Source organism: Stegostoma tigrinum, chromosome 21 (assembly GCF_030684315.1).
Source record: "Stegostoma tigrinum isolate sSteTig4 chromosome 21, sSteTig4.hap1, whole genome shotgun sequence".
NCBI classification, from domain to species: domain Eukaryota; kingdom Metazoa; phylum Chordata; class Chondrichthyes; order Orectolobiformes; family Stegostomatidae; genus Stegostoma; species Stegostoma tigrinum.
The window spans coordinates 25,077,095-25,103,568 of record NC_081374.1 but is presented as its reverse complement, the minus strand read 5'-3'; the positions used below and the strand labels follow the sequence as shown (position 1 = coordinate 25,103,568).

The window sequence follows — 26,474 nt, the reverse complement described above, 5'->3', positions numbered from 1 at the left end:
CTCCCTCAGCTTACCCCATCCAGCAGAGCAAGAATATTTATATTAGTCTGGGTACTAGTATTAGAATATTGACAAGTAACATTTGTGCCACACAAATGCAAGGCAATGGCCATTTCTAATAAGAGGCAATCACAGAATCCCTGCAGTGCAGATAGGTGCCTTCAGTCCATTTCTCTGCAACAATCCTCTCAAGAGCATACCACCCTATCCCCAAATTACACCACATTAATCATGGTTAATCCAATCAGCCACACATCCCTGAACACTACAGAGAAATTTAACATGACTATTCCACCTACCTGTGCATTTTTCAACTGTAGGAGGAAACCAGAGCACCGAGCAGAAAGCCATGCAGACATGGAGACAATGTAAAACTCTACAAAGTCACCTGAGGCTGAAGTCAAACCCAGGTCTTTATTGCTGTGAGGCAGCAGCGCTAACCATTATGCCACAGCCTCTTGACAATCCATGGTGTTACCATCATCAAATACCCCAATACCAACACCCTTAGGGTTACCATTAACCAGAAACTCAACTGGACTCGGAACATAGTTAGCAGCTACAGACGAGGTCAGAGGCTAGAAATACCAGTGAGGAACTCACCTCCTGATTCCCTAAAGCCTATCTACCACCCACAAGGCACAAGTCATGTGTGATGGAAAATTCCTTGCTTCCTTGAATGGCTGCATCTCCAACAACACTAGGAGCTTGGCATGATCCTTGGCAAAACAGTCCATTTGACTGGCACCACATCCACAAGCATTCTTTTCCTCCACCACTGAAGTTCAGTGGCAGCAGTGTGTACTACCTGCAAGATGCACTGCACAAATCCAACAAAGATACTTGGATTGCACCTTTCAAACCCATGACCACTTCCATCTAGAGGTACATAATTGCTGAAGTATGGGAGTACTATCACCTGCCATTTCCCATTCAAGCCATTCATTATACTGACTGGGAAATATATTGCGATTTCTTCTCTGTTGATGGGTTAAAATTCTGGAGATCATTCCCTAATGGCATTGCAACAGTTCAATGCAGCAACTCACCATCGCTGTCTAAAGGGCAACTACGGTCGAGCAATAAATGCTGACCAAGCCAGTGACATCTATGGCCCACAAGTGAATTTAAAAAAAATTCCTTGGGTGATATCATCTTGCCAAAACTTTCTTTATGATTATGTTATCCAACACATGCATAGTTCAAACAATCATGGTAGCAATGCAGTCCTAATTGCCAAGACAAACTTGGACTCCTTCCCCTTTGGCACTTACTCATTCTTTGAACACCTCTCACTGCACTTTTCAAACTATAGTTGTCTATGACTCTGCCTAAACAAATCCTGAGTTTCTCCTCAGGAGAAAGATTCCCCACTATATCTCTCCTGAATTCCCAGCCTGCGGCCTCCTCAAGGTCTCCCTATATATCAATATATAGGATATATTTAGATATATCTAACCTTTGACTTTTCATTCACCATAATATCAGGTTCTGGAAAAAGCTTGGCTGTCACTATCATTCCATTGGTATTTGCCATTCCTCTTCCACAATTCTCCACCTCCCTTGAGATTAAAACCGTGCACATTTGAGTGAGTGTATCTAGTCCTTAGGGAGTTGACCTAATTGCCAGGTTTAACAGGACACAATATTAATCCTCACATTTCTCCATCAAAACGACACACTACTCCAGGAACAATCTTGAGCGCAGACATGGCCCCAGCATTTTTTTAACCAGCCAACTTCTCAAACTATTACCACCTGCCTTCCATATCTTGCCACCAAGAATAAAGAACCCATGTAGATTTCTTTTCTGCTTTTATACATTTCTCTCCTCCATAAAACACACAAAAAAAAGAGAGGGCTTTGGGTTTTGCTTCTTCAGTTAAACATCCATTTTCTGCTTATGCCTCTATTATAAATTTTTGGATGATCTCCTAATTGTTGAAGTGTTTACTAAGTTGAGTTTTTACAACCTACTGAAAAAGAACGGCCAGGGTCCACACACAGATTCAATTCAGAAATAAACTGGGAAGAGTAGACAACTCAGCCCTACGAGCCTACTCCATCTTTTCAATAGTGTAATGGCAGACCTGCCATATCCCTTGATGCCTTTTAAACCTAAAAAAATTCTTGATTATAATGAGTGAGCTGGCCTCCACAGCCTTCTGTGATAGACAATTTCACTGGTTCCCCAGCCTATGGGTGAAAAGAATGTTCCCTCATCTCAGCCCTAAATGATCCACCCCAGATCCTGAGATTGTGCCCCTGTTTCTGAACTCTTCAATCAGGGATAATGTCTTCCCTGCATCTAGTCCGTACAGCTTTGTTAGAATTTTCTGTTTCAAGTTGATCTCTCATCCTTCTAAATGCTAGCGAATCTAGCCCAGTAAAACCATTCTTTCCTTAAGGGACAGTCCTGCCATCCTCACTATCAGCCTAGTGAACAGCTGCCGCACTCTGTGGAAAGTATATACTTTCCTAGGTAGCAGACCAAAACTGCAAGCAATACACCAGCCCTGCATAACTGCAGTTAGACATCTCTCCTCCTAAACTCAACTCCTATTGCAATGAAGGTCCACATTTGTCTGCCTGCATTGCCTATATCCAGATGTCTTTGCACAGCCACACCTCCTAAAATATCTACTGAATAATGGTCTTCCCAGCTATATTTAACACTGAAGTATATAACTTCACATTTTCCAAAGTTGTACTTTATCTGCCATGTTCTTGCCCCACTCACTTAACTTGACTAAATCACCTTGGGGCCTCCTTGTATGCCTCTTGTCCAAACAGTGATTCTTGCAGTATCCCACCAGTACACCATTTGGGGAAAGAACTATTTATTTTCCCACTTGGCTTCGTGTCTGTAAATCAATTCTTGATCTGTGCCAACATATAACCCCTTACCCCACCTGTTTTAGTTTTGTCCACCAATGTCTTAAAAGAGACATTTTCAAGAAAAAAAATCAATATCAATATGAAGGCAGTTTACTTCTAGTAGCCCCCCACAGGTCATCAGAGCGTGAAAAAAGTCTTAAGCTGTTTTAATGGTCTACAAATACAGGGTTGGAAAAAACGCGAGCTTTTCTTTGTGTTCAGCAAGGAAAACTTTAAGTGTATTAGCTTGACTCTCTGGGGCAGACAGGCAGAATTCATATCTGGTGTTACGTGCAGAAAGTTGTTCAAAGGAAACGCTAATAACCTCATCCGTTGAGTAAGAAATTTTAAATAGAAGATGTGGATGAAACATCACTGTGTTGCAAGTCCATAAAGGATCGTTATTGAGGAGGAGCAAGAGATTAAACAAAGTCCAATCTTTTTTCTTGTATAAAAATATTTTAACATTGTCATTTTTTTGGTTTTTTTATTCTTTTGTGTAAGAAATGTAGGCTTGTTAAAAGTACGTGAGCAGCCTCTTGCAAGTAAGTTCAGTGACTGACAACCATGGTAATTAAACTGCAAAAGTAAGCCTTTTGGTCTATCAATCCACATTTCATTCTGGGATCTGGATTTTACCTATATCAGCTGGGATCATAATAGCGCCTACAATGTCCTCAAAGGCATCAACAACATTGTTGACACATAATATGAAGTCTCTTAATCATGTCAGAAGGAGGTGTAGTTGAAATCATGGCCCAAATAAAACAATGGCCCGAAGAATCTTGTAATATTGTCCGAGGTTCAGGGTGAAATTGTAACTTTAGCAAGGCAGGCCAGCTTTGACAAAGTGAAAAAGGTGGACATGGTGAAACTGCTTGCATCACTTGCAGAGGGAAAGCCAACAAGGAATTAATGCAGATCAAGAGTCAGAGAGCTTAAGAGAAAGATCACAGTGAAATATCAGCACTCACCCGAGTAAAATATGACAAGAGCTTACTGACGTAACAGAAATCTTCAAGGAGAATGCCCCAGCAGAAAAAGCAGTGCCAAACTAAACCGAGGGATCAATGAAGCATTAAGGACATGAAGCAAAAAAAAACTGTCTAAAAGTCCTTAGAGAAAATATACAAAGCCCTTGGTGAATCAAGCCTTCCATCCCATTAACAGCACTTGCTGTTGCATGTCACCTTCAGTTCAAAGCCAGCAATGTCTTCAGCAATCCCCAAAATCCAGTGGTAAGAAAGTTAGTCAGCCAGCAAGGTTTTCCCCCAAAATGCTCAGCACTACGTTACTCATAACTATTCTACATTGAGCTATTTTTGAACATTCAAGCATTTCTGAAGACCTCAACCATCTCTTGTAAATCATGGTGACAAACCAAAATGTGAGAGGATGCTTTGGGAAGTCACCAACATGTCAAGACACTGACCTTCCATGCATCACGCACCTCCGCATAGTAGAGTCTACAGATTGCATTTTGGACTTAACAGTCATCTCAGGACCCACCAGCTGAAGTGAAAATAAGTCATCCAAAGCTCTAAGGGTTGTCTGAGAGACGAGGAGAGGGTGACATTTAACTTGACATTGACCAGTATTTGTTACTGTGGTTGGTTGGCAAACCGAGTTGGTTTGTTGTTTTTCCACAGATGTTTCATTACACTGCTGGTTAACATCATCAGAGCAGCCTCTGTTGAAGCGCTGTTGTGTTTTCTCGCCTGTTATTTAAACTCTGGAGTCCGTTGAGCTGGATTACCTCACTTCCGGATTTCCTTCGCAACGGGGTCGAGCTCTGTTTGTTGATGGCTTTCTTCGTGGAGTATCAGGCTTCTAGGAATTCCCACGCTTCTCTCTGCTTTGATTGTCCCAGGATCTTGGCACTGTCCCAGTCGAATTGGTGGTTCTCCTTGTCCGTGTGGATTGAGATGATTGAGTATTGGTCGTGTCTTTTTGCAGCCAACTGATGTTAGTGTTTCCTTGTTGTTAATTTCCTTCCTGTTTGTCCAATGTAGTGTTGTCACAGTTTCTGTAGGGAATCTTGTACATCACATAGATAAGCTGCAGAGCTGGGATGAGAGGTGGCAAATGGAGTTTAATGCAGACAAGTGTAAGGTGATGCACTTTGGTAGGAGTAACCGGAAGGCAAAGTACAGGGCTAATGGTAAGATTCTTAGTACTGTAGATGAGCAGAGAGATCTCGGTGTCCATGTACACAGATCCTTGAAAGTTGCCACTCAGGTTGACAGGGCTGTTAAGAAGGCATACAGTGTTTTAGCTTTTATTAATAGAGGGATCGAGTTCCAGAACCAAGAGGTTATGGTGAAACTGTACAAAACTCTGGTGCGGCCGCACTAGGAGTATTACGTACAGTTCTGGTCACCGCATTATAAGAAGGATGTGGAAGCTTTGGAAAGGGTGCAGAGGAGATTTACTAGGATGTTGCCTGATATGGAGGGAAGGTCTTACGAGGAAAGGCTGAGGGACTTGAGGCTGTTTTCATTAGAGAGAAGGTGGTTGAGAGGTGACTTAATTGAAACATATAAAATAATCTGGGGGTTAGATAGGGTGGATAGGGAGAGCCTTTTTCCTAGGATGGTGACGGCGAGCACGAGGGGGCATAGCTTTAAATTGAGGGGTGAAAGATATAGGACAGATGTCAGAGGTGGTTTCTTTACTCAGAGAGTAGTAAGGGAATGGAACGCTTTGCCTGCAACGGTAGTAGATTTGCCAACTTTAGGTACATTTAAGTCGTCATCGGATAAGCATATGGACGGACATGGAATAGCGTAGGTTAGATGGGCTTGAGATCGGTATGACAGGTTGGCATAACGTCGAGGGCCGAAGGGCTTGTACTGTGCTGTAACATTCTATGTTCTATGTTCTAAGGGTCCTGTCCATAGTGGATTGTGGGTCTTTGATTCGGGTGAGCAGTTGTTGCAGGGTTGACGTGGGTTTGTGTGCTACTCTGATGCCCAGTGGGCATAGGAGTCTTGTGTACTGACTCGCACAATGGTCTTTCCAGACAAATGTCCGTAGGAATCCAAATCTGATTTTAACATTGATTCCTTTGGGAAAATGTAAAGAGTCTGGGTAGCAACCACAACTTTAACTGAAGTCTTGTTGTAGTTTCAAAATCATAACACTTTTGGTTACACTGCAGATTTTTTTTTAAGAAAAGCATTGCAGCAAAAAGCATGCAGTTTGCAATTTCTACTGCTGCTAATTAAAGGAAAAACAGTGAGTTCGATGAGCATTCAAAGTCGACATGGAGCAATGACATTTTACTGTTGGCAAAAGGAAATTAACAAGTTGTCAGCCTTGTTTTACATCATTACAACGCCGTTGCTCCTGTGCAAGACCTCCTATATGATGGCTTTCTACTAGCTTTGGAAAGTAAGCTGCTTTAAAAGTAACAGCATTATACTGCGTGTTTGGGAGTAATTTTGGAGCAAGAGGATGAGCAACATGAATATCATCATTACAGCATAATGAGTGCCTTGGAGAGGAGAATTTAATTTAATATTAGAGATCATCTGATTTCTAGGAAGATTATTTAAAATGCAAAAAGTAGAAAGAGAGACGGAAAGTATTTAAACAAAAAACTGCTCTCTGTCACGTACAAGTATTCATTACTCTAAGAACATTTCCCAATTCAACAGATTTTTAAATTTTGCAAAATTCAAGCAAAGGAAAAGCGGTTTCAAAGAAGTTCGCACCTATATTCTAATCTCAAATTAACTGAAATTGCACCAGCAAACATCTAACACTCATTAAAAAAGGAGTCAAGCTAAGTCAATTATACATAAGCACTTGGAATTTAAACAGACTCTGATTCTTGGGCAAAGTAGGTATCTGCTAAGTGTTGTTTCCTGTGCATTTACAACATTGCAGGTTACCTGACACAAAGGGAATAGTTTGCTCATCATGAATTATAAACTTCACCCAGTAATTGCTTTTCTTTCCTTTCAAGTTGAAAATGTCATTTTACCCCAAATATTGCAACTAATTTAATAATGAGAAAAGACTATCAGCTTCAATTTGTCGTTTCCAGATGTCAACATAAAAAAAAATGATAGATTATTATTTCTCACATTCTGGAGGAGTTACATATAACAGGTTCATTTTAGAATACAACTTCCTGATAATTCACTGAAAATTATTTCACAAACTTGTAGTAATGACATCACAATTATTAATCCTGCAGTACGAATATCGTATCAACTACACTGAACACCATCTGTTCTGAAGCTTGCTGTTGCCAAAAAAACAGACCAGACATTTATTGAAATACTGCGTGAAAACAACAGTCACATTTTCACATGAATAAAATTACCTCTGAAGTGACCTAAACGTAGTGACGTGATGATGTGGTTTTATATAACAACTATATATCATTCCACAGAACAATCTGAACCATGAGATTAGATTTCTGCCCTGTAAACAAAGTCTATTTTTCTACTCTGAATTACCAGTGAGTGTAGATCAACATTGCAAGTAGTTACTTAAACATTGCATACACAATGATCATTTAGAGCTAATACCAATGTTTCCAAAGCATTTTTTTTCATCTTACTAATACCACAATATTCAATGTACAAATCACATTGTATGATGCTATGGTAATATTTTAATCAAATTAACATCTATCCTTATTTCTACTCATTTAAATGCAACATCAAAATCCATGGCATTCAAACAAAAATAAACTATATTTCAGCACATTGCACTTTTTCTCAAGATGAACAGAATAAAAAGTTGCATGAATTTTTAGAATTTACATTGAATCAACTTAGTGAATTCTTTGACAGCAAAAGAGAGAGAACCGACTAGAGCAAATAGTGGATGAAATATGTGTGGAAGCTGAGAAGGTCCTTACTAAGTGTTACAAATTAAGACTCCAAACAAATGTTAGGAAAGTGGTGTTATAGCCAGGTAGCAGAACAGGTTGAAAGACAGCTACAAAATAGGAATCAGAAGAAAGGAGTCAAAAGTTTCTCAGGGAAGCAGAGATCAAAGCTGGGTCCACTGTGGTTACCCGTATTAATGAAGGAATAGAATCATAGAATCCTTCAGTGTGGAAACAGGCCCTTCAGCTCAACAAGTCCACACTGACCCATCCCCCTATAACCCACCTAGTCTACACACCCCTCAACACTACGGGCAATTTAGCATGACCAATCCATGTGAGGCTGCAGTCCTAACCACTGACTCACCGTGCAGCCCTGATAATTTGACACAGTCAAAACTTTCAGAAATTGAATTAGAAGATAAGAATATCAATATGGATGATAAAAATACAGAACATACATATAAAAAGGATTCCAAAGTAGGTAAATAAATAGAAAATTGTAATAAAAGGTTAAGTGATTCATTTTGTCAGAAAAAAGGTTACTTATCCCTTAGAATGGAAGATACAATAATGGGGTAGTAAAGCAAACAAATCTAGCAAAACAAACAAATAATTTTAGAAAGCAACGCAGTTGATAAGGCATGAAACAATGCAGATAAAAAAGTAGGGGCTTCATTTCCAGAGGAATAGAATACAAAAGCAACAAGCAGTTATAAATTTATAGCAAAGATTGGCTATACCACAATTGGACTACAGCGTGCAGTTAGATTCTTTATAGACCATGCAGCATGGATTTTGAAGCTGCTCTGGGGATTGCAGGTTTAGTTGAAGATTTACAGGTAGTTCTGTTATAATACATGTTTCATTAATGTGAATTGGCTGTAACACGATTGATGAATAGTGGACGCTGTTTAGATAATGCGAACTTTCTGTTGTACAAGTATTGCCATTGTCTATAACAATTTCCCTTTAAAGTGATTTTCTATGGCATGAGGTCACACAAGAATGCAACTATCACGTTATAGGATAACTACCTGCATTATAATTTTTTTAAAAAACAATTATTACAGTCATCATTTACTGATGAGATTTTTATTCATTTTGTTTTAATAACATTAAAAACAAAAAATGTTTCTTCTTTAAATGGACTTTTTAACCAAACAAGCTTTAAAAAAGGCTTACAGTGAAAAGCTGAGATTTTTTGATTTAAATTCGAAGAAGTCTGTGTTTTAGAGGGTCTTTTCACAATTGCAAAGGTTTTTATTCAACCAACCAGTTTTTTTTTAAGCAGTTGTGATTTCGTTTCAGGGAATCTGAATCATAGACTGGCTCATAGAATCTCTATAACGTGGACACTTGGAATGATTCTTATGCTAGGCAATACTTCAGAATTATTGTGATAGGGGATTGTCCTGTCATGGGCATAGACAGGCGATTCTGTGGCAGCGAGCATCAACTTAGGATGGTTTGTTGTTTTCCTGGTGCTAGGATTAAGGGCTTCTCTAAACATTTCGTGCTTATTGAGACGCAGAAATGAGCACACATACTGGTTGGAAAGACATTTTTAGGGAAAAGATTAAAGCAGTACAGAGTGAATTTAAGAGATTAGGTAAAAGATGAATGAAATAAAACTTTGAAAGCAGTAGTTCCTGGTTTACTCCCAATGCCAAACTCAAGTCAGGGAAGGGACAAAAGGTTAAAGGCAATAAATCGATGGCTGAGGAGCTGGTGTATTGTTCAGGGATTCATGTTTTTTGACAACTGAAATGTCTTTTTGGAACAGAAAAGACCTGTTCAAAAAGGATGAGTCTAACTTAAACTGGAAAGCGGTCAATATTCAAGCAGGGAGATTTGCACATCACATTAAAAGGAGATATTATACTGAGGGGTGGAGGGAGGGGGTGAGTCAAGGAATTCTAAAGTACCTGTGTAAACACAGGGATTGATGGCGAAGCTTCTGAATGTGAAGACAGCATGTCAATTAGAAAAGAAAGACGAGAGTCAAAGTACGTAGTAACTCTGAAGAAATGAGCTGCATTTATTTCAATAGTAGGGGTCTTACAGGTAAGGTTGATGAACTTGCGGCATGTCTACGAACATGCGATTGAGACATCATAGCTATTAGAGATTTGGTGGAAAGATGGACAAGACAGGCAGCTCAACGTTCTGGGTTTTAGGTGTTATGGAAAGGATAGAAAAGGAGGGAGGTGGTAGCATTTTTAATTTAAGAATACATTACCGCTGTAACTTGAGAGGTATTTCTGAAAAATCATCTTCTTTGTGTTGAACCCCAAGAGATAGAAAGATACTTAATGAATATTTCAAGATAATAAAATGTGAGGCTGGATGAACACAGCAGGCCAAGCAGCATCTCAGGAGCACAAAAGCTGACGTTTCGGGCCTAGACCCTTCATCAGAGAGGGGGATGGGGGGAGGGAACTGGAATAAATAGGGAGAGAGGGGGAGGCGGACCGAAGATGGAGAGTAAAGAAGATAGGTGGAGAGGGTGTAGGTGGGGAGGTAGGGAGGGGATAGGTCAGTCCAGGGAAGACGGACAGGTCAAGGAGGTGGGATGAGGTTAGTAGGTAGCTGGGGGTGCGGCTTGGGGTGGGAGGAAGGGATGGGTGAGAGGAAGAACCGGTTAGGGAGGCAGAGACAGGTTGGACTGGTTTTGGGATGCAGTGGGTGGGGGGGGAAGAGCTGGGCTGGTTGTGTGGTGCAGTGGGGGGAGGGGATGAACTGGGCTGGTTTAGGGATGCAGTGGGGGAAGGGGGGATTTTGAAACTGGTGAAGTCCACATTGATACCATATGGCTGCAGGGTTCCCAGGCGGAATATGAGTTGCTGTTCCTGCAACCTTCGGGTGGCATCATTGTGGCAGTGCAGGAGGCCCATGATGGACATGTCATCAAGAGAATGGGAGGGGGAGTGGAAATGGTTTGCGACTGGGAGGTGCAGTTGTTTGTTGCGAACTGTTCATACATTGATAGCACAGTTGTTTTAAAAAAGACACTTGGTGCATATCTGAGGGAAAAGGAAAGAATCAATGCTATGGTGTCAAGGTTTTAAACATATCTTCCATGGTACTGAAGGAAGGAAAATATGTTTGATTTATTTGAATCTTAATTCTAATCTTGATTAATAAAACATTAACCAAAACAAAATTATTTTATTGATTAAGTGGATTTTTTGGGGGCATGGATAATTTAAATCAATTGTTTGTGTTTAATTAATTAAATATCCACAATTTGAATCTATTTAAAATGGATCTTTTAACAGAACACAAAATCAAGGTCACTAAGCACAGTGAAAACAAAATAGAGTTTTTTCTCCCTCCGTCATTTGAATAATCATTGACTGGAGAGCTAAGTTATGCACTTTGTAGCATCAAACATTACCAGGATTCACCAAGCTCAGGATAACATCAACCACAGCACACTTCCACAATCGACTGGAATTGTGAACAGTATAACTTAAGATGACACATGGCTAGCGTATTGTTATCTCCTGTCCAACTCACCCTTCTTTTCTAAGGCACAACTTTATAAAATCTGGCTCTAGGCAAAATAATTTTCCAGTGATTCATGCTAAAATAAGTAATTTGGCATTTGCATTATCTTTACATTTCTACATATGCCAGCACAGTATCACTAAATGTGAAGGTTCGCTATTATTGCAAACATGTCTCAATTTTGGCAGAACCCACAACACAGTATTAGGAACAGAAGATGATAGTAACAGGAGATGATAGTAACAGGAGTGGGCCAGTTTGCCCCTCAGGCCTGTTCTACCTTTCAATTTGGTCAGGGTTGAACTTTCACCTTAATCCATATCATTCAATACTTCAGTTAACAAAAGTGCTTCAATCAGGGATTTTAAAAAATAGCAAATGACCCAGCACTGGCTGCTATTTACACAAAGTTCAATGCTTCTAATTTTTCATACAAAAATGTATCCTAATTTCATTCATGGAAGCCCTATTTCTAATTTTTATGCCACATCCCTACCAGACCTAGATTTCCCAACTGGTAAAAATAGTTTATTTCTTCTTGTGCGTTTGCCAAAATTTCTTGTCATTGAGATGAAATCAGATGAGAACAAAGCTTTTAAACTACTCAGGACATAGTAACTTTCTTATAATAGTGCTGCGATTGTACTTCTGAAATAGTAGTTATAATATAGATGTCTTTGCTGCAAAAATCTATTACAGAGGTTAACAAAGTAGTCAATCTCTATGTTAACTGAATTTAGTGTAAGAATAAAATCTCTTATACAGTCTTATATCTTCTTGTCAATTTTGCTAAAATTATTTTGTAAAACTCCAAATATTTTATTTGTTACCCATCTACTTTGCTTAATTAATCTTATCTGTGGTCCTTATCATGAGCAATTCTTTATAATGTCATAGTTTTCACACTTCATCTGAGATTAGATCATTAATGTCCACATTTATGTAAAAACAGAAAATGCTTTTCAAAAGCATTTTACATATTTTTTCCTAATTACGTTGTGATGGAAAATGTCAAAATATTAAACAAGTTATTGCTTCAGAATTACCTATGAGCCTGCTTCTAATGTTCCAGGAATACACTTGCAGCAGTTTGGCACAATTGCAGCTTCACACTATTAGAATGCTGTGAGCATAAACAGGATAGAAGAATTAGGGAGTTCAGTTTTATTCCACTGATTTGATGAGGCATATAAGAGGTGTTTCTCACTGGCTGTATGTCAAATTCATAACATTAGAGACTTAAGTCTCACCCAAAGCACAAACATTTTCTCAGTAAATGTACTTTAAAACAAACAGAAATGCTTAAATTACATTTCATTTGTCTATCAAGAAAATAAAAGGGAACAAGGTTGAAAGAAATTCTTCCGACCTGTCCTTAACTGTCAAGAGTCTGATAAAAATTCAAACTCAAACCAGTGGCTGATAAATTCTACACCAGACTTCTTTATTGGCTGCAATAGCTAGCTCTTCATGAAAAGAGCAACTCTGTGTCGCACTTTTATCATCATATACCCATAAAGCATTAGACAGGTGCATCACAAAACACAACATATCCACATAAGATAGTGTGTCAGTAGAGCAAAAGCTTTGTCAAAGACGTGGTGCTTAAGGAGTGATGTAAAAGAGGCAAGTGAGTAGGCAGGGCAATTCGGAGTTCAAACAGAGCCAGTAGAAAGTGTAGTCATCAGTCATGAAAGATTGAATAAAAAGGAGCATAGATATCTGAGATGACTGTGGGGCTGAATGACACGTAGATCAAGAGGGGTGAAGCTGTAGAACAATTTTAAAATTTAGCTTTTGAATTTTAAAATCAAGAAGCTGCTGAATTACAAATACAGGGATGAATGCTGCTCACATCGTCTTCACTGGAGCTTTGGATGACTTCATGTGAATGGAAAGTAGCTTGTGGGAAATCAGCCTGGTGCATTAGACAGTCAATTATAGAGATAATAAACGTATAAATGAGGATTTCAGCAGATGAGCTGAGACAAGGACAAAGTCGGGTGATGTTATGGGGGTGGAAACAGATGGCATGTGTGATAAGGAAGGAGGTCATTACTCGGTGAAATGTGAAACCAAGGCCGTGAACAGGCTCGATTAATCTCAGATTCTTCTCAAGAAGAGTGTTGGAGTTGGTAGACAGGGAATCTAATTTAAGGCCGGTACCACAAATGACATTTTCAGTCTTCCTAATATTCAACTGGAGAAAATTTTACTAATCCAGAACTGGACGCAAGATAAGCAGTCTAGAAATTTAGCAACAGTGGAGAAGTTGAATGTGGAGGTGATGAGGTTAGGCTAGGTACTGTCACAGTAAATGCTAAAACTAACAAGCAAAATTTTCAGAGGAGCAGTAATCTCACACAGAGGTTTCCAGTCTTAAAGAGTTCCCTCTTTATGAAGGGGGAAGCTCTGTATTTCTGAGAGGAAATACTGATCATTACTCCTTCAGAAATGCAGTGCAGTACATCATTCTGACAGTTATTGCATAGTGCAGATCTGTCAAGGGAAGGCAAACCAATCCCTCTCTTCACAGCAATCAGCTATTGTATCCTGATATTGAAAAGGTCCAGACAGCTGCTGTCAAAATGTAAATAGGTAGAGGGAGTGTGGTGTTAGTGTGCTGAGAAGGTAGTACGCCAGACGGATATGGGGATGTGTGGGAGAGTCAGGGTGTCAGCGAAGTAGGGTGCCAGTTGGACAGTGAGTAGTATATCCAATAAGCAGGTTATCAGGTACGAAGGGCGTCAGCTGTACACGAGTTATGGGGATGGGATGTTAGATGAGCAGAGAGGGTCCCAATTGGGCAGAATACCAAGTGGCAAGTGGCCCAGGGTGCAACGTGACAGGTGGGCCAAATAAGTGACACAGTGGAAATTGAAGGGAGAAATTGGGTTTGGCCAGCTTTTCTGTTTGGGCAGGTGGTCAGGGTCAGGAGGGAAAGTTGAATGTCAAAAGTTTAGTGGGATTAGGCTTAAAAAGAAACAAAAGGCACCTTTCATGGACAGAGTCTTGAGAGGGTATAGAATAAAATGAGAATAAGAGGCAAGTTCAGGACTGAGACATTGGCCAATGGTCTGGTGGAACGAAGAGCGAATCAGATGGTTTTGATCTCTCAGTGACAAAGATGATCATGAGCCCATTACGCTTATTGTTGGAGGTCAAGGGATTTTGGGTGCTACTTTTACAGCACAATTGGGTTAATTTACCTTGGCAGTGATGGCACAGATGGCGAGGGGAGTGGGTGAAAGAGGCAGACTGCGCGAGCGGCACACGGAGAGGGAGAAGCAGACAGAGGCAGACAGCGAAAGAGACATAAGGAGACATACACTGATAGGGACACCGAGACAGACAGAGAAAAGAGTTTATGCTTGTAAATAAATTAAAGACTTGAATGGTTTGACCATAAAGAAAAGATGTGTGGAATACTGGAACCTAAAGGCATAAGTGATCATAAATGAGATAACAATAAGATTTGATTCATGTTAGCTTTGGTCAATGTATTCTCAATTTGCATTCCAAGAATCCACATAACTTCTTCATTATGATATACTATTCCAATTGTCTCACTTTCCCTTTCATTTAACATACCTCACCCAATATCTTTCATTCTCATTTTCCACATCACTGTTTTCAGAAAATTCATTTAATTTCCTGTTTTCTCAGGTTTCTGTTTACAACTTTTCAATAACACAAATCCTCAATTTTTCAACATTATTACAAGGTTGACTATTATTTCTGCCAAAACTTGAATCATGTACGTCACCCTAGCTCATTGAATTATACAATGCATTTACAAATGCTCATTTTTTGCCTTCTGACTGTATTTAATGTTGACAAGATTATGGTGGTGGGGAATTATAATGTACCAAATTATTTATTTTCTGATCACATGGCATAGGTACAGTTGGTTATTTGGTTACAACTGTAGGAGAGTATTCTAACAAGGTCAACTCAACACCATTTCTACAAGAGACATTAACCAAAGCCAAAAGTAAGGCTCTATTTGTTGGCAAATAAACTGAACCACCTCAAACGTATATGCATTTAAGGGAGGGAGGAAAAAAACAAATATTAAGGTGGATCAGAAATCTCAACAGTCCCCAAACATAACTTAACAGCAGGGCTTCAATAATGATGACAACTCTGGAATTTCAATCATACCTGGCCAGCTTTAGTATAACAGAAGGACACAAATGAATACCTGTCCCCAACAATCTCGAGTCAATGTGACAATGCTGAGGGCAGGAAGAAGGACTGGTGAGTGAAGGTTCAGGTAAAAGCTGGCAGGAGAATTCTGAGGTAGTATCTTAAGACTCATGAATTCTCCTCCAGCTCGTCAGAACCACCCACTGATGTTCTGCTGCTGGGTTGCAGACAGTTTAGAACTCCTGACTTCAAATTAAAATTTGTTCATAAGCAAGTCTTTACCTACTTACAATGGACGCACCAACTCCAAAATCACCAAACAAAAATGACATTAGAAAGTAATACACACAAGGTTCTAAGAAACAGAGTTGAAAAAGTATTAATTTACATATTGTTGTCAATGAGGGAACAAAGAATAGTTCGCGTGATAATAAGCGGCACTATGGCTTCACCAATATAAAGTTGAAAATGGACTGTCACAAAACAATTAATAGACTTGTGGTAAATATTCAGTCTATAGTTATTTGAGATAGCATCTACCTGCTTGAGTAGCTTTTCAGTAGAAGAGATCCAAAATTGAACACAGAATGAGCACATTCAACATCTAAATATACTGCAGCAGCCCAGTCACTCAAAGAAGCAAAAATATTACGATCTGACTCCATGTTGCATTTCAAACGCACAGATCAAACTTCATTTCTGCTGGCTAAGTACAACGCTGACTTAGTCGGCAATGGCATAACTATGAAAGCGATGGCCTAGCAGTGTTAACCCACAGACCCAAGTCATGTTCTAGGAATGAGTTTGAATCCTACTGTACCAGATTTGAAATCAATTAAAATCCAAAGAAGTAAAATGTCAAAACTATATGGTTCATATATGCTGGAAAATGCCTCCTTACCCGATCTAGCCTACATGCGACTCCAGACCCACAAAAAAATAAGAGATTAACTTTAACTGCTCTCCTAAATGGCCTAGCAAACCACTCAGTTTTAACAGTCAAAGTTGTCACAAAAAAATGAAACTGGACAGACCAACTGGCATTGACCGAGGCAACAGAAACAACAGCAACAAACACAGGCTTGTTGATCTTCCAAAGTCCGCCGTGCTAACATCCAAAATTGGGAGAGCTATCTCACAGACTAGTCAAGCAACATCCTGACATTGTGTACGGTGCAATCCTGTGAGAATGGCCATGTCCTAGACACCACCATCATTATCACTGATTATGTTCTGCCCCTTCTGTAGGATAGACCCAGCAGAGGTGGTGATGGCCTAATGGGGGTAGGCAGCAGGGAGGGAGTTGCCAGGGAGTCCTCCTACTTATTCCAATTCTAGCTTGCTGCTATAGCAAAGGCATTGTGAAACTTGAAAGGATTTTTTAAAAAAGTACAAGGATTATCATCAAAGTTTCAGAGTTTGAGCTATAGAGAGAGTTTGAATAGTCTGGGGCTACTTTCCCTGGCACGTCAGAGGGCAAGGGGTGATCTTATAGAAGTTTATAAAATCGCGAGGGACACGGACAACATCAATAGTCAAGGTCTTTTTCCCCAGGGAAGGGGAGTCTAAAATTATAGGGTATAGGTTTCAGGTGAGGGGAGCAATTTAGAAAGGAACCTGGGGGCAACTTTTTCCACTCAGAGGGTGGTGCATGCATGGAATGAACTGCCACAGGAAGTGGTAGAGGCTAGCACAATTACAGCATTTAAAAGGCATCTAGATGGGGAGATGATTTGGAAGGGTTTAGTGATACAGACCAAAAGCTGGCAAATGAAACTAGATTAATTTAGGATATCTGGTCAGCATGGATTGAAGGTTTGTTTCTGTGCTGTAAATCTCACTCCAGACACCATACTTCATAGCACCAGGTCAAACATGGGCAAGGAAACCTTATGCTGATTACCACGGACCGCCCACCTCAGCTAACGGATCAACGCCTCCCTAGAGGATGATAGAGTGGAGAACGTACTCTGGATGATGTATTTCATTGTTGGTCACAAAGAGTGACATGGCAGCAGCACTACAGATTGGGCTGCTCAAGTCTCGTAGGGCATTACACAAGGTCTGTGGCAGGTGGTGAGGAAACCAGGGATAAAAACACATTTCATCTCATCCTCACCAATCTGTCTGTCACAGATACATCCATCCATAACAGCATTGATAAGAGTGACCACCACCGTCCTTATGGAGAATAAGGGCCACCTTTTCATTGAAAATACCTAAATATGAGTGATCAACCTGGCAAAGCTACAAAACAAGGCTACTTGCACGAGAAAACATAAACACTAAGTGATAAACAGAAAGAAGCAACTCCACAATCAAATGGTTCAAGTCTAAGCTCTGCAATCCTACCACATCCAGTCACGAATGATGAGGGACTGGTAATCAGCTCACTGAAGCAGGAGGCCCTACAAATAACTGAAGCAGCTGAAGACCATCTAGGACAAATCAGACTGCTCAATGAGGACCCCATCCAACACCTTCAACATTCATTCCCTTTACCCTAAGGCACAACAGCAACATTTAGCACTACCAACAATATTTACTGTAATGTTCCCCCAGTCGCACCTCTCAAACAAATGACCTCTGCCACCTGGAAGGGATTGCAGAAGCATACAAACTACACCTGAAAATTTCTATCCAAATAACAGACAATTTTAAGTTGAAACTATATTACCTTCAATACTACAGGTTCAAAATCTTGTAGTTACCTAACAGCATCACGAGAATACCTAGAACATATTTTATGGTGATTCACAATGGTAGTTTACAATCACCTTCTGAAGGGCAATTAGAGTTGGGCAACAAATACTCGCCTTGCCGGTGATATACATATTCCAAGATCAAATAAGAAAAAGAGTAAATAATAATTTGCTGTTAAAAGTTAAATGAATCTATTCAAAATCATTCAGAAAAGCCGCAAATGAACAATTCTGAAGGCTTCTTTAGGAGATGGTGAGAAATCGTGCAAAGCTAGATTTTATTTTAACCTTATCACCGACTGGTAATTCCTAACCAGCTATCGCCCTACTCAGCAATAAACTGCCCAGTGATATAGCTAACTTTTATCACCAAAATGTACAGATCTGTAAAAACGTTTGGTTTTAGAGTCATTGGGGAGACATGTGGCAGCTTATAAAGGAGGCAGACTGGCCATCTCCAAGCTGTGGCAGGAGCACCAGTTTATTTTTAACTGTAGGCCTCGTTAACATTTTTTACTCCTCCTTGCACCAGAAAAAAAATTTCATTAGCTTTTACCTCAAACAGCCCTTCCTACTGTACCACAAGGTCTTCATGGCATTACAGCCATGCACATTTTTGATTTACATGGATTTTGTAGTTCCTATTACTATCATCCCATTTCACTGAGGAGCATTAAAATTCTCCCATTGTATGTCAAAGCTCCAAGAATATTCTTGCTGTGAAGTATCAGTTCAATGTCAAACGATTGAAGATATGCAGTAACAATGTTTGAATTCTTTGCATACGAGAACACACCGGCGTAATATTAGATTAAGAGCTTAGGTGGAGAATTTTAATGATTTAGTAAACACACTGTCCGGAAAGAGCCCAAGATGTTGACTATTATTTTAAAAGCATTTCTGCTCAGTGTTCTGTTATTTGGTCCCAGATGAATGGAATATCTCAAACAGTACAACTGACCCTTGAGCCAACAGATTATGTAGAGTAAAATACAACCAGAGCTTCCAGTCTTAATTCTAATTCATGGAGATTTGCTAGAAACCAAGATTACAGCCATGCTCAATGGTCAAGTTGTAACAATGCTCCCTGGCTGATACCCATAGTAGGTGATATTGTCTAATCCTATTCATTTATTCACAATATCATCCAAAAACACATCAAATTCCATTTGTACTTTGACGAAACCTAAGCTCAATCTTGTGACCTCTACCAAATCCCCCACATTGCTCATCTGACAATTAGTACTCAATGTGCAGAAGGTTCGGGAATTAAATGCCCTGAAAATAGAAACAAGGGTTTTTAGTCTTCATCATAAACTCCACTGGCTGGTCACTAATTCTCCTCTTCATCCTGAGCCACTGTCCGAGATTAACCCAAAATTAAACTGTTCATATTCTCAGATGAGATTTGACCCTTTGCAAAGCTTCCAAGCTCAGATCTTTTTCATAAAAAGATACTCCACAATCACCTTTTTAACATAACTTAACTGCACTCTACCTTAATCAATTAGCTGATGAAACTGTCATCCTTGCCTTTGTTATTTACAGACTTACAGGGTCAGTTAAGTCAGTTGCTGGACAGCTGGCTCGCAATTCAGTGTGACACCAACAACGCATCTTCAATTGAAGGGTGAACTCTTCTCAACCTGTTACCTCGTTGTGGCATGGTGACACTCAGGCTAAATTCATCAGTAGTCCAATGAGAAAAAGCAGGCTATAATTCTTTGGGATTACAAAAGCTGGTGCTTCACTTGTGTCACATACAGACTTAATTATTGTAATAGATCATAGATCATAGAATCCCTACAGGATAGAAACAGGTCCTTCAGCCCAACAAAACCATACCGACCCTCAGAGCATCCCACCCAGGCCTATAACCCACCTAATCTACACATTCCCTGAACACTATGGACAATTTAGCCTGGCCAATTCACCTAACATCTTTGGACTATAGGAGGAAACCATAACACCCGGAAGAAACCCATGCAGATAAGGGGAGAACGTGCAAACTCCATACCGACAGTCACCCAAGGGGGATTCGAACCCGGATTCCTGGTACTGTGAGACAGCAGTACTAAAAACCAAGCCACTGTACTGCTCCGTGTTCTTTTTGCAGGAATCCACCTTTTGTAAAATTTAGCTCATCTAAAAGAGAGGGAAGCTACGCAAATGACAATAGAGTTAAAAATGTAAACAAAGGAGCATTCAGCTAACTAGAAGCTTGGAAAAAATTGAAATTACAGAGGTAAATGCTACTTGCAAATCAATGTGGAACCTCAGGCTTAAGGCAGTACATGTTAAGAAGCAAATAATTGGAGAAAATATATTGGATGTTGCTATAAATGAACCGTGTGTCAAGAGTTAAATTTAAATCTGATTTACAGTAGTAGTAATAACTGCCTGTTTGCAACATTCCAGCTTTCTTAACGTATGATGGAAAAGTATCAAAATGTGACCTAATCAATATGGAAGGTATGTTCAGAGTGATGTTTTTGTGCAAAATACTGTGCCTTGGGAATTAATGCTTTCCTTTTGGTGTCATTTTAAATTTAGTGGATGGCTGATAATTAAGCATGTTAATGAATTCTAATTCTGCATTGCTGCAAGTCCAAATGCAGACAATAATGTGACTATGTGAGTACATAATCTAATAAAGGAGCTAGTGAGAAAAAAAGAGGAATCCCCAAAAATCAAACGACCGATTTTGAGAAAATCCCTAAAGGTGTCTTTGATAAAGAAAAATTGTGCGCCCTAGCTGGTGCTTCACTTTTGTGTCACATACATCATTAATTTGTACGTTTTGTATTCAGGGTTGCTTCATTCACAGGCATTAAGCAGAGTGGACAAGTATGGACGTGACAAAGCCTTTTAATACATATTTGCCAAAAGCAATTAACAGTTTAAATTTCATTATAATGGATTTATAAAGCTATTACATATCTTATTGTCGAAGGTAACTTTTATAAATAATCTTTTATTGTCATTGTTGTTGTTAATACCAGCTTGTATCACAATCAAGGATCATGCCTTTGTAAGCAAAACCTCCTTTTACAAAGATCGCTTATTATTGAGTATTACTTGCTTTTGTCATAAACATTTTACTTGAAATGCCTTGTCTCTATGAAAACAATGAAATATATCTCAGACATGATAAGATCAAGTGAGAATTTATTTTCCAAAATAATTTTTGTGTGGTCATCAATCTCAGTCACAGCATTCATAGAAACTCATCACTACATACAACTTTACATTCAGTCATTCTTTTCTGCATGATTAGACGCAAGGTAATTAAAACATGATGCTAATATGAAATGAAGTACAACAGCTGTGCTACACTGTACAATGATCTCAAGGAAAACCTCATTAACCCTGGAGTTCTACCTGTAGAACAATTTTGTATGTTCCTGCAATCAATGTAAAAAATACTTCTGAAATTTAGAAAATGCAATAGCAGTACTTGATTGGAAAAAAAAACAGCCTGAAGACCTGGTGCCATCACTTAGGTAAAGCACTGAATGCTAGCAACCCACAACTAAAACGCTTTGAAAAGTGAATCTATTTTACTTTGTCCAGTTAAAATACAGAATATAACATAGAAATTATGCGCCAAATTAGAGGCAGTCAGTCAAACATTTAATAATCCCACCTTTCGAAATCCATGTCAGTATTATAAAAAAATTTATCATTCAGCAGCTTGCTTAGAGCAAAGGGGGGTTAAACCACAGCACTAAAAGATTCCACAACACTGAGCTTCACAACTGCAAGGGAAAATAATTCAAATTATAATACCTCTTCTGTATCTTTAATCCGAATAAAAAAAAATTCTTAAACATAATCTTCAATCAGATGATGTTAAAAGAAATCAAATTTTAGATTAAATCAGTGAGTGGCTCATTGCACAGGGTTTTAAAAAATCAGTAAAGACTGAAGAAGTTTCCTGGTACCTCTGATTTCCCTGCACAGAACTGCTCTCTTAGAACTTTAGAATTAATGAAGTACGAGACTACTAACAGATCTGAAGAAATACTACAGGAAAGCAGAAATATTGGGTTGGACTTCAAGGAATGGTGAACACACTTTGGCTGCAATCCTAAAGGGCTTCACAAATTGAATGAAATTGTGTCAGGGCATATACTTCAAATTTCTCAGGTACCTTGTGGTGTAAGATAGGCAGGGGAGGCAAACTATGCCCTCGCAGTCCTGGCAATTAGTTGTGAAATTCTGTGATTTAAATGTCCAACATCACAGCCAGACACATTGACAGCTTAATACCTTTGCATGGGAGCTAAGTCTGAAATCAGCATGTCAGGTAGCTCAAGTGGAGTAGATTGTTAGTGCACAAAGGAGGAGAAGCGGATCAGGTAAGCGACGGAGTAGTTAGGGTAGATTGAATTATGCAGGTAGTCTGGGGAAGTTGTGATTGCAAGGTGGTGTAACATGTTTGAGACTTCAATAGTTACCCAGGAATTAGGCTATGTTTTTAAAGATCTACATATTTCCTCAGCAACTATTTACCGAACTGCAGTGCAGCCCTCTGAATTCTCAGAATAAAATGGGTACTTTTGGAACTTTCCAAGTTTAGGAGAATTGCCCATTAGAATTTTTAATTTCCTAGGTATTTCCTTCAGTATCTGCTGTATCAAGGATTCTTCAGGATCCCCATGCGCAGTAGCCATCTAAGTTACAGAAACGACTATCTGACCATCAGAAAATCTGGGCGATTATATTTGTAGACCTATTAAAGATGGAAAATTAAAAATGGAAAGAAGTTTAAAAAGGTCTCTGCTTCCAATATTTTCTTAAGTTGATCTATGGCAGCAACTCTGAACATGTCACATTTCTTACATTTTGAATGCAGTGATGCATTACAACGATTCAGGGATCATCTTAAACTCAGCAATAAATTAGATATTATAATACAAATTTGCTAAAGCTGACTGTACAAACCTTACCTTTTTCATGATACAGAAATGCAAAAGGAAACGCTCACTGAGACTTACAATATACATTTCCATATTTGATACGGTGAAGGAGAAGACTGAGCAAGAGGGAAGGAGGTATAGAGAGGAGAGTTCAGAGGGGAGCAGACATAAGTGGGAGAAGGTGAAAAGAGAAGAGGAGCAAAGGAGAGCTCATCAATAAAACAAAAAATAAAAATATCATATTGCAACGCTGTAGTTTTTGCAATCAACAATAATCAAACACGGAATGAAAATACATGACAAATTCCAAAGGATTAAATCTGATGGGTTTCATCAGTTATTTCTTTAGGAACTTACCTAAATCTGTGTTTGCACTGCTTAAAAGCTGTTTGAACTTTTCATGACGGGACTTTTCTCTTATTGTCATTGGCGGGACCCCAGATGCATTCTGATCTGAAATTCGTGCCACTAATGGAATAACAGGCCGTGAAGGGAGTGACTGCTGTTTTTGGAGTGTTACTCTGCCTAAAGAGCCACCTAGGATAAAACAAAGTTACATTCATTATATTACCCAACACAGACAAGTTAGCTGTATCCTCATAACCATGTGGACATTTAATAAATACTACAGATTATTACATAATCATACAACAAACGCTATGAATGAAGCAAATTACACACGTATTTGAAAACGGATTCACGGTGAGATCACTCAAGAAATTCACGTTCTGCTCCCATCAAGTGCCAAATCCATCAATCTATGAACAAGTGATGTGAAATAGGTCTTTATCCCTCAATATCTAGTTAAATGTAGCGAGGCCCAGGAATTAGATAAAGATTCCCCATTAATGTTCACCTATTCACTGGATAGGCAGCGTTCTCTCTCATGATTTCATTAACTTTGGATTGCTACCAGGTTTATTGAACATTAATTAGGTTAAAAGTACTCAATATAAGCAATTAGGCACCTTTTCACTCAATTTACACAAAGTATAACATTTACTGAAAATGTCAAAAGCTCATTAGAACATGCCCTTTCTTTAAACATAGAGCAGAATTCATCCACAACATATCATTGTTTATTTTTTACATGGTTACTTGCTATTGCAGGATCTGATGTGTTTTTTTACTCCTAACTACTTCAGATTGACCGTCATCTTGTGGTAACAGCGTGATATGCCTCTTAAGTTCTTTGAAGAAACTCAATATTTGACCCTCATGGCTCTAACTGACTCAAATGTTATTTCAAAGATACATCAAAAAATGCATCATATCTTAGATTTAGATTTTACTGTCATGTGTACTCAAGTACAGGAGTAAAGTGAAAAGTGTATAATGTCACCACACTTGGCACCATCTTTTGTTTAAAACCTAAGTACCAAGAAAGAAAAAACTTCAGTAAGAGAATTAATCAAAAAGTTATGCAATACCTTCATAGAATAATTGGAAAAATAAAGATAGGTAATTAACATTAAAGACCTTCTTAATTTTTTTTAGTAAAAATTGTTAAAAGTTAAATAGTTAAAAGTTAAAAGTTTAATAATTAAATGTTCAGCAATCTTCCATGAGTTCTCTGCTTATCTTGCTCTTCAGGAGACTGCATCTGCCTGTGCTCAACATAGTCACTGCAGGCACCGGGGGACCTCCCTCACCACACTCGCTCTTCTCATGTTGGTTCGCAATGCCATCACTGCTGCTGCTGAAGCTGCCACTTCCCTCGCCTCCCCCTTGTGGCTCCTGAACAAGCCCAGGCAGGACCCACTTGCATGCAGAGATATCACCATGCCAAGCTGAGAGACTGCCAAGGCGCACCAAGATCTGGCTGATCCACTGCCACAAGCTGCTGGGAGACCAGGCCAAGAAACTGCCATGAACCACTAAGAGACTAGGCTGGGCTAACAGGCTGCCATAGACAACCAAGAGACCATGCGCTGGCAAGAGACCACACATGTGCTGCACTGGATCCGTGCTGAGGCCAGGAGTGAAGAAAGGAAACGAGAGAGAAAAAAAAGAGAAAGAAACAAGAAAGAAATGGATGGAGCAGATGAGCTCTGGCTGAATCTTACATACATAACTAAAACTGGCACATAAAGGGCGTAAGAATATATAAAGGACATAAGACTATACATTACAGTCCACCCTCAAAGTCAGGATTGCATTGCATAGGAAATCGCAACTTTAACTGAAATGACAAAGTGAAGTGTCATTTCCCATGTGAAAGCATGTTTAAACCAGAGGTAGCTTCTGAAAGGACAACTTGCCCAGAAAAATTGAAAAGCTATTAATTATGCATTCCTAGCTGAAATAACTTCCAAACAAAACGAGGAAAGCTCAAGTGATGAAAGCAGGATTCTTGATCACAGAGGAGTATTTAAAAGGAGTTTACAGTACAAATTCCTGAATTACTGCACCTGTCCAAAGATGGGGACGATGGCTTGAAAGATATAATGACACGGTTGGCAAGTAATGGATGTAAAAATACTCTAGTTGAGGACAGAAGAGAGTTGACAACAAGAAACAAACTTTTAAATGGGAGAAAGAGGAAGATTTGAAAAAACTACCCTGTACTGACTGGTTAAAAACTAAGTAATTTACAATAAAAGAAAACAAATTATGAACAAAATCAGAAATTTCTGTTCGGTTTCTGATTTCCAGCATCCACAATCCTTATTTCTTTTTTTTAAAATAAATGATAATTTTAATTTGGAAGTTCTCTCAATTGTCTCACCCTGTGGAAAAATATTAGAACCTCATTACTGCCTTACATCATACTCGTATTTGATAAACATTATCCCTTTATTAGTTGATAAAGTACAGAGAAATTGGTGGGCGTTGCTCATTACCTGCCTTAAATCAACAGAAAATAAATTATATATGTTTTTAGGTTAATCGTAACTATGGTTAAGCTGTGGTTGGGAAATAGACAGTGAAGTAGGTCAATCACAATGAGAATACTCAATTTTTCTAAAAGCATTGGTTACAAAGAACAAAGTTCCACAAATTCAGAAATCTTAAAAGCAGTGCAAATCTCTGAAGTAACTCCTATAATTTGGCCGACATATCCATCACATAAAACGTGAGGAATGGACATGGTCTTGAGAGACTCCCAGATATCCACCTTCTCCACATAAAATCACATATTTGGCCAAAACAGTTATGCAGCAGGAAGGATTTGGAAGAAATGATGCTACAAGTCAATTTACGGCTCTTTTCTCTTTGATCCAGCTAGTAAAAAGATAGACCAATACACTTTCAATAGACCAACATACTAGGCAATTGATCAAAGCAGTCAATCACAAATGGATTTCAAAATTAGCAGGAAGACTGAAAAGTAATCAATCGATCCACTAAAAAAAGAAAAATTGATCTGTTCCATTAATTGGATAGTCATTGCATCTTCGAATAATTGACAAGTAATACAGCTGCTGGGTCCTAAGTGGTTAAAGGCTTCTACAACAACCAGGG

The 26,474-nt window shown here is 39.0% G+C and overlaps 1 protein-coding gene across 2 annotated transcripts in view; it reads right to left on the bottom strand.

The window, feature by feature from the left end:
- LOC125462853 (TBC1 domain family member 22B) overlaps positions 1 to 26,474 on the bottom strand; it is a 276,012-nt gene that overhangs the window by 189,807 nt on the left and 59,731 nt on the right. For both annotated transcript variants that reach the window (XM_048553288.2, XM_048553287.2), the window contains exon 4: positions 23,367 to 23,546. In XM_048553288.2, coding sequence (XP_048409245.1) covers positions 23,367 to 23,546 — 180 coding nt within the window. The remainder of the gene's footprint in view (positions 1 to 23,366; positions 23,547 to 26,474) is intronic.